The sequence below is a fragment of the Gopherus flavomarginatus genome, chromosome 3, assembly GCF_025201925.1.
Source record: "Gopherus flavomarginatus isolate rGopFla2 chromosome 3, rGopFla2.mat.asm, whole genome shotgun sequence".
Classification (NCBI taxonomy): Eukaryota; Metazoa; Chordata; order Testudines; family Testudinidae; genus Gopherus; species Gopherus flavomarginatus.
Genome location: NC_066619.1, coordinates 92,562,835 through 92,575,104, shown reverse-complemented (window position 1 = coordinate 92,575,104; position 12,270 = coordinate 92,562,835). Strand labels below are relative to the sequence as shown.

The 12,270-nt window shown below is 43.0% G+C and overlaps 1 protein-coding gene across 3 annotated transcripts in view; it reads right to left on the bottom strand.

Moving 5' to 3' along the window:
* Window positions 1–12,270, bottom strand: part of FRMD3 (FERM domain containing 3) — a 210,241-nt gene that overhangs the window by 105,403 nt on the left and 92,568 nt on the right. For 2 of the 3 annotated variants that reach the window (XM_050945811.1, XM_050945813.1), the window contains exon 3: window positions 116–158. The exons of the other annotated variant lie outside the window; for it this stretch is intronic. In XM_050945811.1, coding sequence (XP_050801768.1) covers window positions 116–158 — 43 coding nt within the window. The remainder of the gene's footprint in view (window positions 1–115; window positions 159–12,270) is intronic. 3 annotated transcript variants of the gene reach the window in all.

The following is a 12,270-nucleotide window of genomic DNA, read 5'->3' as shown; positions in this document are numbered from 1 at the left end:
AGGGCTTCAAAAAGGACAAAGGACCCTCTTGCACCAGGAAACAAACACACACAACACAATTCATGGGCATTTCAAAGCAGGGTACCAAGACACAAAGTGGTCTGTTAGCACTTACATTTCATTTGCTTGGAGATAGACTTGTTGGGCTCAAGCCAGTGCTGAAAAGAAAGAGCAGAGGTCAGCTGTTAACGTGTTGTACAGTACAGGACATACTTAAAATTAAGAGGCTGTGATAAACTGACACACTATTTTCAATTTTCCAGTGAAAGCTAATTTATAGGGGGCACCTCAAAGGTAGAGAAAACAACTTCATTGTGTTACAGCATAACCATAGTACAGAGAGAGAGTATGGCACAATTATCTACACGAATGATGTTCTAATAATAGAGTAAGAATTGCTATTTATTTGGCATGATAAAACAAGCATTCCAAAGAGATCCATTTAAGGAGAGCAGCTCCACTGATCAGTCCCCAGCAGAGATTTAGACCTTATTTTTTTTCCTCTGTTCCAAAGGAGATGTACATGTTTGTGAAATAAGGACAGAGAACATTCAGAATCTAAAACCTACATTTGCTAATCCCATTAGTGAACTGGATACTTGGTACAGTCTTTACAGCTGCTGCATATACTAAATCTTACCGTCTCAACCCATATCAGCGTACAAGTCCCTATCTTTTTCCAGCAAGAACTGGAAACTTGATCAAAAACAAAAATGGGAAAGGACAAAGAATACATTTTAAATTGAATGGTGTTGCTAATAGGATCATACAATGCACAGTGGTTGACTATGGACAGCCCGTGGGGTACAGGGTAATAATGGCTAACATTAGTAAATTTTTGTCTGCTTTGGAACAACAAACAATATGAGGTTGGGGAGGTGGGGGGAGATTTTCAGTCCTGCAAGATGGACTCATACCTATACAAATATCTCGGACTCAAATCTCAGCAGATGGACTAGGCGGGCACTTAAATAGCAATTGCAATAACATTGAGCTGAGCCACTGAGGCAGCCGTTTTGACTGATGTATGGATGGGTTGATACTCAATTGTCACTTTTGCCCATGATCAGCCGCCTTTCCATTGAGATTTTTCCTGTACATGAAAAATCTCCACATTAAAATCAGATTTGTGCTGCAGCAGCAGTTGGTCAGCAAGTGTGCTGTTCAGCTTTACTAAGCATAATCAACACTGTGGGACCTTGCACCAAAGGGTTCTTTTTAACTCATTCCCGGGGCAGCTCCACGCACCAGCGCAGCAAGCATGTGCCTGGGGCGGCAAGCCGCGGAGGGCGGCCTACTGGTCACTGTGAGGGCAACAGTCAGGCTGCTTTTGGTGCCATTTCTGCGGGAGGTCCTTCAGTCCACGGCTTCAGTGGAAATTCGGCAGTGGGTAGGACCAAGGCGTGGACTGGCAGATCACCCGCAGAACTGCTGCTGAATCTGTGTGACTGGCGGACCTCCCCCAGAAACGCCACTGAAGGCTGCCTGACTGCTGTGCTTGGGGTGGCAAAAAACAGAGCCACTCCTGCTCATTCCATGTTAGCTCAAAAATCAACCTTTAAAAGTTCAGGAGTACTTGTGGCACCTTAGAGACTAACAAATTTATTTGAGCATAAGGTTTCGAATTTGTTAGTCTAAGATGCCACAAGTACTCCTGTTCTTTTTGCTGATACAGACTAAAATGGCTGCTATTCTGAAACCTTTAAAAGTCCTACAGGGGCACTAAGCAATGTAAAAAAAAAAAATACTAAGAGAAAGGCATTGGAAAAAGTCCCTACAATGTCTGTAGTATTGCCTATCATAGCTATTGTAATGGTACCAACATGCAGAACAAGCTCGAGGTAATTTACAGCACTTGCTAATAGGGAGGTACAGTAATTTAATTTAAAAAACAAACCGGCGATTGCCTGAAAAAGCAGCTAAATTCAGCTGAAATTAGCGGTGGCGTGGGTTCTCATGTACAATTGCTAATGAAAGACAAGTGCCTCTAAAGCAGGGGTTCTCAAACGGGGGGTCAGGACCCCTCGGGGGCTTGTGAGGTTATTATATGGGGGGGTCGCGAGCTGTCAGCCTCCACCCCAAACTGCACTTTGCCTCCAGCATTTATAATGATGTTAAATATATTAAAAAAGTGGTTTTTAAATTTATAAGGGAGGGTCACACTCAGTGGCTTACTATGTAAAAGGGGTCACCAGTAAAAAAGTTTGAGAGTCACTACTCTAAAAACCACATTTCTGAATGTGTGCAACTCACAAATTTAGGGTTGTTAAGCATCACTGGCAATGGCAGTATTCTGGGTGGCAGGCACTGCTCCATAGATATGTTAGGCTGATTTGGAAGCTCAACCCTAGCTGCCTCGAAGAGAAACCCATTTCTCCTCCCTGACATATCCCACACCACATTTCATCCTACGGCAGAGGAAGTTGGAGAAAAAAATTAAGTCTGGAATAAATGACTAAAAAACAGAAAAGCAGTTTTTTTAACTATGGCGTTCAAAAAGAGTGCTTGTCACTAACTTACTGGAAAATGTACTCACTTTTGACAACTCCCCCGCCCCCAACTCCATCTACAAAACAGCTTGGATTACACATGAAAAAATGTTGTTCACCTTGCACTGGAATAATGCATTTTAAAGAATTTCTTGGTGAGAAGTAGGTGATTACTGGGGAAACTAAAGATACATATTCTAAGGAGTTTGCAGTAGGATGTACATAACCCATGCCAAAATAGTAGGGAAGAGATTAACAAGGAGCTCATTAGAGTAGGGATATAAGGAACTTGCACTCTCTCCCATCCCCACTCAGCCAGGGTCAGGAAGCTTCTGGGCCCAGATTCGGGTAGGAAGGAGACACTTGGAAAGTGACAAACCCTGCTGACTTGGTTTACAAGAGAATCTGAGAGTTAAGAAATGTTCCTTTTACTCTTGACTGAAGCAAGCTGTTTTTGTTTGCCATTTTCTTTTTTAAAAGCCAGGCTGAAGTAAGTGTCTCTGCTGTTTCCCATACACTACGCCAGGAGTGAAAAACCTGTACACATAGCTCTGTGTGCCTTAAATTGCTAGGATGCAGATTTATTTCATGTGTCACAAACACCAAAAGAAAAAAAAAGTGTTTTGCTCAGATTTGACTTTCAGTTAAATATTGCAGCTTCTATCATTTACCAAGCAAAACTGAGGCTAATTCATCAGATTAGATCTTTTGCTTCAAGGTTAACGAGGGATCAAAACAGTGCTTAAAAAGATAAAATTTCTACGGTGATCTTCCATCAGTGGGGATCAGGGGAATTTAAGGATAGCTTCTTTGAGTACGCAGGTGGAGGAAGCATTCAATTGGACGCGTGACATCTCAGCAGTTACATCAGCTTTTTCTGTAGGTGTATTGGTGGAGATTTTCAAAAGCACAGACAACCTAACTGTTGTTTGTGTCTTTGAAAGTCTTCACCATTGTATATTTTTTGAATGCTCTATGTAGAGTTTTTAAAAGGTTCTCTCAATATCTCTTCCACTTTTGCAGAAATAGTTATTAACCTAGACTACACCTCAGAGTATTCATGTTATATTTAGTCTCAGTCTATGAAATAGCTTTCATATTTAGGACCAAATTAAGGCTTCTACATGTGAGGAAGGGGAAATGTATTTCTCAGCAAAGGGTGCCTGCAGACTAGAGCTGTTTGGGAATTCTCACAATGGTTTTTGCTGCAGAAAGTCTCCCAAAATCGTCTCTGGGAAACTTTCACATTGTACTGAAATTTTTCAAAATTTCCCCTGGAAAACTGAAACAAAATGTTTTGTTTAAGGTAAGAGTTTGGTTTTTTTTTTTAAGCCAAATTAAACTCTGTTCACCTGTGCTGCTGCACTCCCTCACGGAAGACAATTTTAGTGCCTCATGTCCCTACTCTTCTCTATGGACTGGACTCTGGCTGGACTGCATCTCCTTTGATGCACTGCGGTCTCCCCTCTGGCTGAACCGCCATATTGCATCATGGGTAAAGTTAGATTTTTTGTCACAGGTATGTTTATGAAAGTCAGGGACAGGTCATGGGCATTAAACAAAAATTCACAGAAGCCTATGACCTGTGCCTGACTTTTACTAAAAATACTCGGGGGGTGGAAGAGAAAAGAGGGGAAAACTAACAATGGGAGCCCTGCCAGGGGCTGATCACCAGCCACTGCTGCAGCCCCACCGCTCCTTCTGCAGTGTTGACTCAGACCGGCCGCTGCTCCAGCCCCAGCTGCTGCTCCTGCAGCAGGGGTTGACCACTGGCCCCAGCAGCTGCTGTTCTGGCCCTAGGCCCTACTCCAATCCCACCACTGCGCCGGGGTGGGGGCTGACAGCTGCTCTAGCCCCACCATCACGGCTGGCTAAAGACGAAGAAGTCACGGAGGTCTGTTGAAATCATGGAATCCTCTGTGACAGAATCGGATCCTTAATCATGAGAAACCCATTGCCATAATGCAATACAGGAGATGGAGTCCTACCAGGGAACCTGGCCCATAGAAAAGAATGGAAGCATGGGGCATCTAAATTATAACTCTCGTGTGGCAACTCAGCAGCTCAGGGAGACAATTTAATATTAACCCTAGCCAACATTAAATATTTTGATTCAAGAGTGTTAAAATATCTAGTTTCTAGCAAAAATGTTGAAATGAGATATTCTGACATTGAGCAATCAATTTTTTTCTAAACTTTCCTTTCCAGAAAAAAATTTCAATATTTTGACCATTTGTCCCAATTTGGGGCAAAAACAAAAATGTCAAAATTTCATGCAGAATAGAAATTCCAATTTTTAAACCGGCATTACTGGAGACATTCGGAGGCCACTGATGGTCCTAGTGACACTTACAGAACAATGTGAATGATCTAATCTTATTCAGACCAACTCTTTCATTCATTCTAGTTGTCAGGCAAGTATAATAACTGAACAATTTAGTAACTATAGGATCTCTGAACCTTAAAGCAATTTAACCCCTATTTTCCTTCCCTAGGATGCACCCATAACAGCAGTGCTTCTCATTACGCGCTGTATTTTTAACTAAAAAGGTCTTTACTTTCTAATGGCCTGTCGACACTTAAAAAGCTGCAAAAGTGCAGCTGCGCCACTGGAGCGCTTCAGTGAAGATGCTACTCACACCAATGGGAGAGCTTGTCTTGTTTGCGTAGGTAATCCGCCTTCCTGAGAGACAGTAGCTATGTTGCCTTCCCGTTGACATAACGCTGTTGCTGTCTACGCCGTGAGTTAGGTCAGTACAAGTGCGTCACTCAGGGATGTGAATTTTCACAGCCTTGAGCGATGCAGTTATACCAACATAAATTGCTAGTGTAGACTAAGCTTAAAAAGTATTCATCTCTGATCAGCAGATAAGTGGCACTGAGTAGCTATTTACAACACCAGGTGTCCTCTTATTGATCCACAATGCTGATGTGTTATGTATGCTTCCACAGCAAAAAATTCACGGTTAAAAAGGACACCACAGGGCTAAAAGAACAATTTAAAAATACATATTATTTAACCCATAAAGCACCAGAACCACATAAATATAAATGAAATAATCAGTTTGTTAAATAAAGAATTAACTGACATATGGGGCCAGATTATGCGCAGCACTTATTTATACATCTGAGAGATTGAGGAGGTAGGACAGAGGGGTAAGGAGAGTGCAACGAGCCTCCCAACCTTCCTCTCAGGGACCTTGTAAGGGTCAGGTATACTTGCAGTCCCTGTAGCTCTCACCACCACCTCACACTGCTCCAAGACCATGGCCCAGCAAAATTCTACAGCAGCCCACAGAGTGGGAAAACAGCGTAGAGTCCAATGTTGCAATCCCCTGCTACTCTCCTTGGGGACTCCTCATTGTCCCCAAAATAGGGATGCATCTTTAAAAAAAGCTAAATTAAGCCCATAAAAAGAGTTATTGGTGGACAAATCATGGACCAGCAATGGGAACCTGGGCCCTGACCCAAAACCCAGTGAAGTTAATGGGAAGCCTCCCATTGACTGCAGGGCACTCTGGATCAGGCCTCTGTTTTGCCAGGATGCGGAAGGGGGAAATTTAACAAACAACATGAATGCTGGTCATATTCAGAAGACAAATGTTCAATCACATACTCAGGAGTGCACGTGGCTGAATGGGATTACAAGGAGAACACCAGATTTCTTAACTACATTCCAGCCAATGTGTATTTAGCGCTAATGACACCCATTCATGCAACAGTCATTTTACTATAATTTTGGACGCTATAGGGAAGCAGTTTCCTGGACTTTTCAAAATGGAAGCAGTTTGCGTCTGTTCATAGAAGGGGTAACAAAAATTATCTGAAGCAGGAACAGTGAAACAAAAACAAAAAAACCCCAAAAGCCTCTGTTATAAATTATAGCTTCGTTGAGTTTTGGGATAGAAGCAGAGACTGGAGATTGTTATCAAGATGTCACAAAGAGAAATACAGTAAGACCCTGAGTTATATTTCCTGATCCCAGTCATATGACTTGAGTCAGGACTGCAAAAGTTTGGGTCTGTCACATAACAGGTCAGTATTCACTGTACAGTTGTATCATCTTGTTTTGTGCCTAAGAAACCAAGTTTGTCCACTTTAAACAGGACAACCAGATGCAAAGAGCACAAGGACACATAGAAGATATACTGAAATATTACTGAAAAACTACTGGAGATGGAACAAAATTAGAGTCTTTCATCCAAACTTAAAGCCAAAGCTAAACTTTAAGATAAATATCATCCTGCACCCCTTCTTTGAAAAAACAAAACAACCCCCTTTTAGCCATAATGCAGTTCCTTTCTTCAGGTCATTGTCAAGAACAGAGACAGAAAAGGCCAAAACAGTAACAGCTGCTATAGCTAGTACAGGGCCTCCAGGCACAGACGGAGGGAATTCGTGGGTGCCCACTTTATGCTGGCAGAGCTGATGCAAAATCGTCAACACCAGCTTCAAGGGTCCCACAGGCAATATCCACAGTTTAAGGGGGCTACCCAGCAGGTCTGGAGCCTTGCTACTAGCTCTGCATCCCCAGCAGGAGCTCCTAATATAGGAAGCATGTCAGGGGCTTTCCACAGCAGGCCAGGAACAAGCTGTAGGCAGAGAGGAGTGTGCTGTTACAACCCAGCTATTCTGCACTGATATAACAGCCCATAGGGCCATCCTACAGGGACACTCATTAGGGCAGCACCCAGCAGACCCAGAACAGGAGAGGCACAAGCCAACCTCTCTCGATCCCTGCATTGGCTTCTTCACCAGACCAGGGATTAATCTGTTCCAGAAGGAGCTACAAGAACAAGACCACCAGTGCTAGTGGCCTTCAGCTGTGTTGAAAACCAGTAGTGTCGCGTGGCAGGTATTCGTTGTACAAACCTGAAATATCATACAAGCTGCATGTACATACCGTAATGCCACATGGGAGAAACCCAGTGTCACTGTAGTTGAATCCTTTCCAAAACCACATACTCCTATTTAATTCATGATGAGCACCACTTGGTGCAGCAAAAGCAGCTGCTTGTGTGGCCCGAGCCTAGTCCCCTGGTGCCTATTTCCCTAGGCCAGCACATATTCTGAATCACTTCCCCGAGGAAAGAAACATTGTGACGCAATCTCTCTTCCCCTCTCCCACTCCATGTCATCCAGTTTGCATACAGCTGGCACTCCTACCCCTAGGATCACAGACTGCTGGTATTTTTCTTCAGGAGGAAAAACATTGAATGATCCATAGCCATCAAGCAGAGCACATAGTTAACCCATGGAATAAGAACACATGATTCCTACTTCCCTAATCCTTCCTCCCCCATGCCCTCCTATGACTTGACAAACCCACTTGTGGCTGCCTTGTCTTAAATCAGGCTAAGGTCTTTGGGCAAGGGACTGTCTCTTCCAATGACTATGATCAGCATCTGGAATAATGAGTCCTGACTTCACCCCTGGGTGCTACTAAAATTACAGGAGGTGCTGTTCGCATTACCATACATAAGATCATAACAGAAGAGGAGCAGCTGTGACCTTGGTTATATTAGCGCCCCTCGGTAGAAATGACAGTCTGGCAATGCGAGTAGCAGCACCTTCCATGAATGAACAGAGGTTCAGCGTTTCACTGACTGATCCACAATGGGCAAGGACTGAGATGCACTTTCTGCTGAGCATTTATTTCAGATTTACACTCATGAGCCCATCCAGCCTCATCGAGCCAACTCTATGGGCTAGTGAGCTCAAAGGCAACACTCAGAGTCACAGAGTTTAAGGCCAGAATAGACCACTAGATCTAGTCTGATCACCTGTGTATCACAGACCACAGACACCACCCAACACCTGCACACTAAGCCCAACAACAGAAATGAGACCAAAATAAATGAGTCCCACAGAAGACTAGACTATTATGTGCCACAGGCAAAGAATAGGAGGGAGGGAGGTACACCAGTACTTGAGGCCACTTCAATGGCAGGGAAATGATTGCATGTGATATACCCATGTAATCCTGACTAGTGACCCTCATCCACATGCTGCAGAGGAAGGCAAACAAAAAACCCAAGGTCACTGCCAAACTGACTTGGGAGAAAATTCCTTCTCAATCCTACATATGGCGATCAGTTAGATCTGTGCAGATGAGCATTAAGCACCTGAGAATGTTCAGTGCCCCATCAGACCACTGGCCCTCCCCGCCCAGTGACTCATCTCCAGCCCTGGGCATCCCTGAAACTTCAGAGGAAGGAGATCTAAAAAATTCCCAGAATCCATTGGGGGAGGAAAACAATGCCTTCCTGATCCCTGCAGGTGGCCAGCTGGAACCCTGAAGCATGAGCCTGAGCCCTGGTCTACACTATGAGGTTAGGTCGAATTTAGCCTCTGCCATGACTATTGCATAAGGACAGTAAAATAGCCTGGAGAGAAGCACTGTGGGTATTTTGATACTGCCATAGCCCTCACTCTGCTGCTCATCATACTTTACCCCTTCTAGTTGGAAACCCTATATTCCAAAATAATGTCTAGACAAGACTTCAGAATCCAAATACCAGTTCCTTTCCAAAATCTGATTTCAATATTATAGTAACATTCAGAGAACCAGACCCTCTACTGAAATAAATCAGCACAATTCTACTGAAGGCAATAGAGCTACAGTGATTTATACCAGTTAAGCCCCTAATCTGCATTCATCAGGATACAAAAAATCTGCGATACTTTTAAGCAAACAGTGATATATGTGTGCTACTGATGGAAAGTGGCTGATTTGTTTTAGTTTTGTTTGCATTCATATTAAATTGCTTAGGCAGCTGTTTGGTTGTAAAATCATTTCAAAGACATTAATCTTCACAAATTATTTCAATTGGTGATACTATTTCAGAAATAAATATTGTGTTTCCATTTACACAATTGATTTTGACTATTTATTACAAAATTTTAGTTAGAGGAGTACTGGAGAGATTCCCACCACATATATACACAAACTATCATCTAACTCTAATCTATAGATCTAAGACACAATCTCTCCAGTGCTCCTCTTTGCGCTATACATCAATCCCTTGTAGGAGGCTGTAGCATAAAAACCACAATCTAGTCCTCATATATAGCTTTATAACATGCTACATGTAAGTGTAGTTAACAACTCTTCTACCACAGTCCATAGAGGTTGGCAATTATCTATTTTCTCTCCCTTCCTTCTGTTTTGAACCATAACACCACCAGGGACCTAGTGCAGATTCTAGAGAGCAAGGGAAATAACCCACTTCCTTTCCTGATGAACCAAGGGATGCACCCCACCCATGTACTTATTTCCTTACACTGACACCAACTTGGACTCTTAATACATTCCATGGGTGGCGTACCCGAGCCCACTTATCCACTGATGCTCTAAAAACTCCCACACCCCAATCTGGGTCTATGTTGGTTATGTGATATGTATGTATCTCTTCATCCTTGTAACCGATACCAGTAATCCCTCATAACTCAAGCCTGACTCCAGATGTACAGTACCTTCCCACTTAACTTGTGTATATTTAATTTTAAACATTAACTTTAATAAAAATTTTAAATCTGTTCTCCTTGGCCAGCATGGCTCCGTAAGACAAGAGCTGCACCCTGTACTTGGTGAAGCTGCCAAAAGGTCTTAATGATGCAAGATGACGTTTTGGATATTCTGTGTTAAACACTGTGCAGCTTCATGAAACTATCTGGGGGTTTTCCTCCTAAAATGAGCATACCTGTCAATAATACAAATAATTCAGAGCACTTCTTAAAGACTCTCAACTCAAGCTGTATCAACTGACAGAATGAGTCTCTATTATCCTGAGCTCAGAAAAGGCTCAGACTCAGCGCAGTATTTGAGTAAGATCAGCTGATGGATGAAAACCAGCTAGCTCAGGGGTTCTCAAACTGAGTGTCAGGACCCATCAGGGGGTCACAAGGTTGTTATACAGGGGGTCGCAAGCTGTCAGCCTCCACCCCAAACCCTGTTTTGCCTCCTGCATTTATAATGGTTTTAAATATATAAAAAAGTGTTTTTAATTGATAAGGAGAGGGGCTTGCAGTGTGAAAGGGGTTACCAGCACAAAACTGAGAGCCACTGAGCCAGTTGAAGCTGAACCCTAGCAAGACAAAAGCTGGTGGGCAGAGAAAAGCATTTTCAAGAGTCTGCAGTCACAGTACAGCTTTAATTTGGTTTAAAGTACATACCCACAACTGTCAATTCAGACAGTAGTTCAGGAGCATTCTTTGATTCCTAGCTTGTGGATGTTGCTATTTGAGAACTTAGCACAAGTAATGCCTTCCATCATATCTAGCTGCCCAGGAGACTCCACCCATCTTGGAGGACAATGACCTGGCCTCAGTTATTCATGCGGTTGTCATTTTACATCAATGCAATATACCTGGGCATGAAGCCTTCAGCTCTTAGGAAACTCCAGTGCTACAGAATACTGCAGTCTGCAGCACATCTCTTCAGCAACACAAACTACCATGAGATCACATTAGTCCTCTGCCTCCTAAATTTTGAGGGACCAGTCTGTCTGTGCAATGAACATCCCCACGAATCAAGGACCATCACAAACCTCGTCACATTCCACTCTAAGAGCAAGGCACATGTCTTTGACCATGACTTCTCTAATATACATACATAGTCAGGACCGGCACTGGGCACCAGCCCAGCAAGCAGGTGCTTGGGGCGGCACGTCTGTCTCTTTGGCAGTGGGTCCCTCACTCCCTCTCAGAGTGAAGGACCAGCCGCCTGAATTGCCGCCGAAGACTGAAGCGGCGGTGGTAGTGCTGCAGATCACGGCTTTTTTTTCCCCCTCCTCCTCTTGCTGCTGCTTGGGGCAGCAAAAACCCTGGAGCCAGCTCTGTACATAGCAACAAGTACATTTAAACAAACAACAACAAGCTACCAAAACAAGATACTCCTCCACACATACTTCTCCCCCTATGGAGAGCATGAGAGAACACACACGACAGATATTAGTCAGTTTATTCTTAGGCATGCTGAATCACATCCAGATTGAAGCAATTGTCACATTTACAGAGAAAGTAACTATGCAGCTGGGCCTATGTGAAACTCTAGCAGCAGAATTCACAACTCCGGAGAAACAATTCTGCAGCAGCAAGAACTTTACTTTTTAGGTATCAGATTTTAATATTAAATGTTCAAAAAATGTTCTGTGCATTATTTGCTGCCCACCTCAACACTATTTTCATATGAGATCTGCGCTTGTTTTGGCTTTGTTAGTAGGATAAAATGCAATGTTACAGTTTAACAAATGCTATGGTAAGGCTTTGCTACTGCAAGCATGCAAGTTAGTCTAAAATTTCACCACTTTGTTGGCATATAGGACACTGAAGCATCTTGTTAAACATATGATGCTAAATAATTTATACACTGTGATGGTTTATCATAAATCAAGTTCTAAAGAGCTCTTAGTCAAACCACCAGACTCCATAGCTTTAAAAAGAAGAAAATCCCATCTTAATAATGCAAGAACACAATCTTGATCTCACATAATGGACCTGATGCACTCTGTTTATAGACTTTGTTTGAATTCATTTATTCTTGTTTTATTATAAGAAACAAAACAAACAGTCAGCAGACATTATGAAAAATAGGGGCTTTCTTCCTTGCAGAGGCTGGGAGAATTGTGCGACAATTGGGAAGCCTCTTCTACAGATTACAATTGCTTGCAGGTGGCAGTCGCTGAGCAGTACTTGTGCTGCTGCCATTGGCACTACCCTCTGAACTGAGGGCGAACTGTGATTTCATGCTTTCCACAACCTTTCTGTATCTCTACAGCTT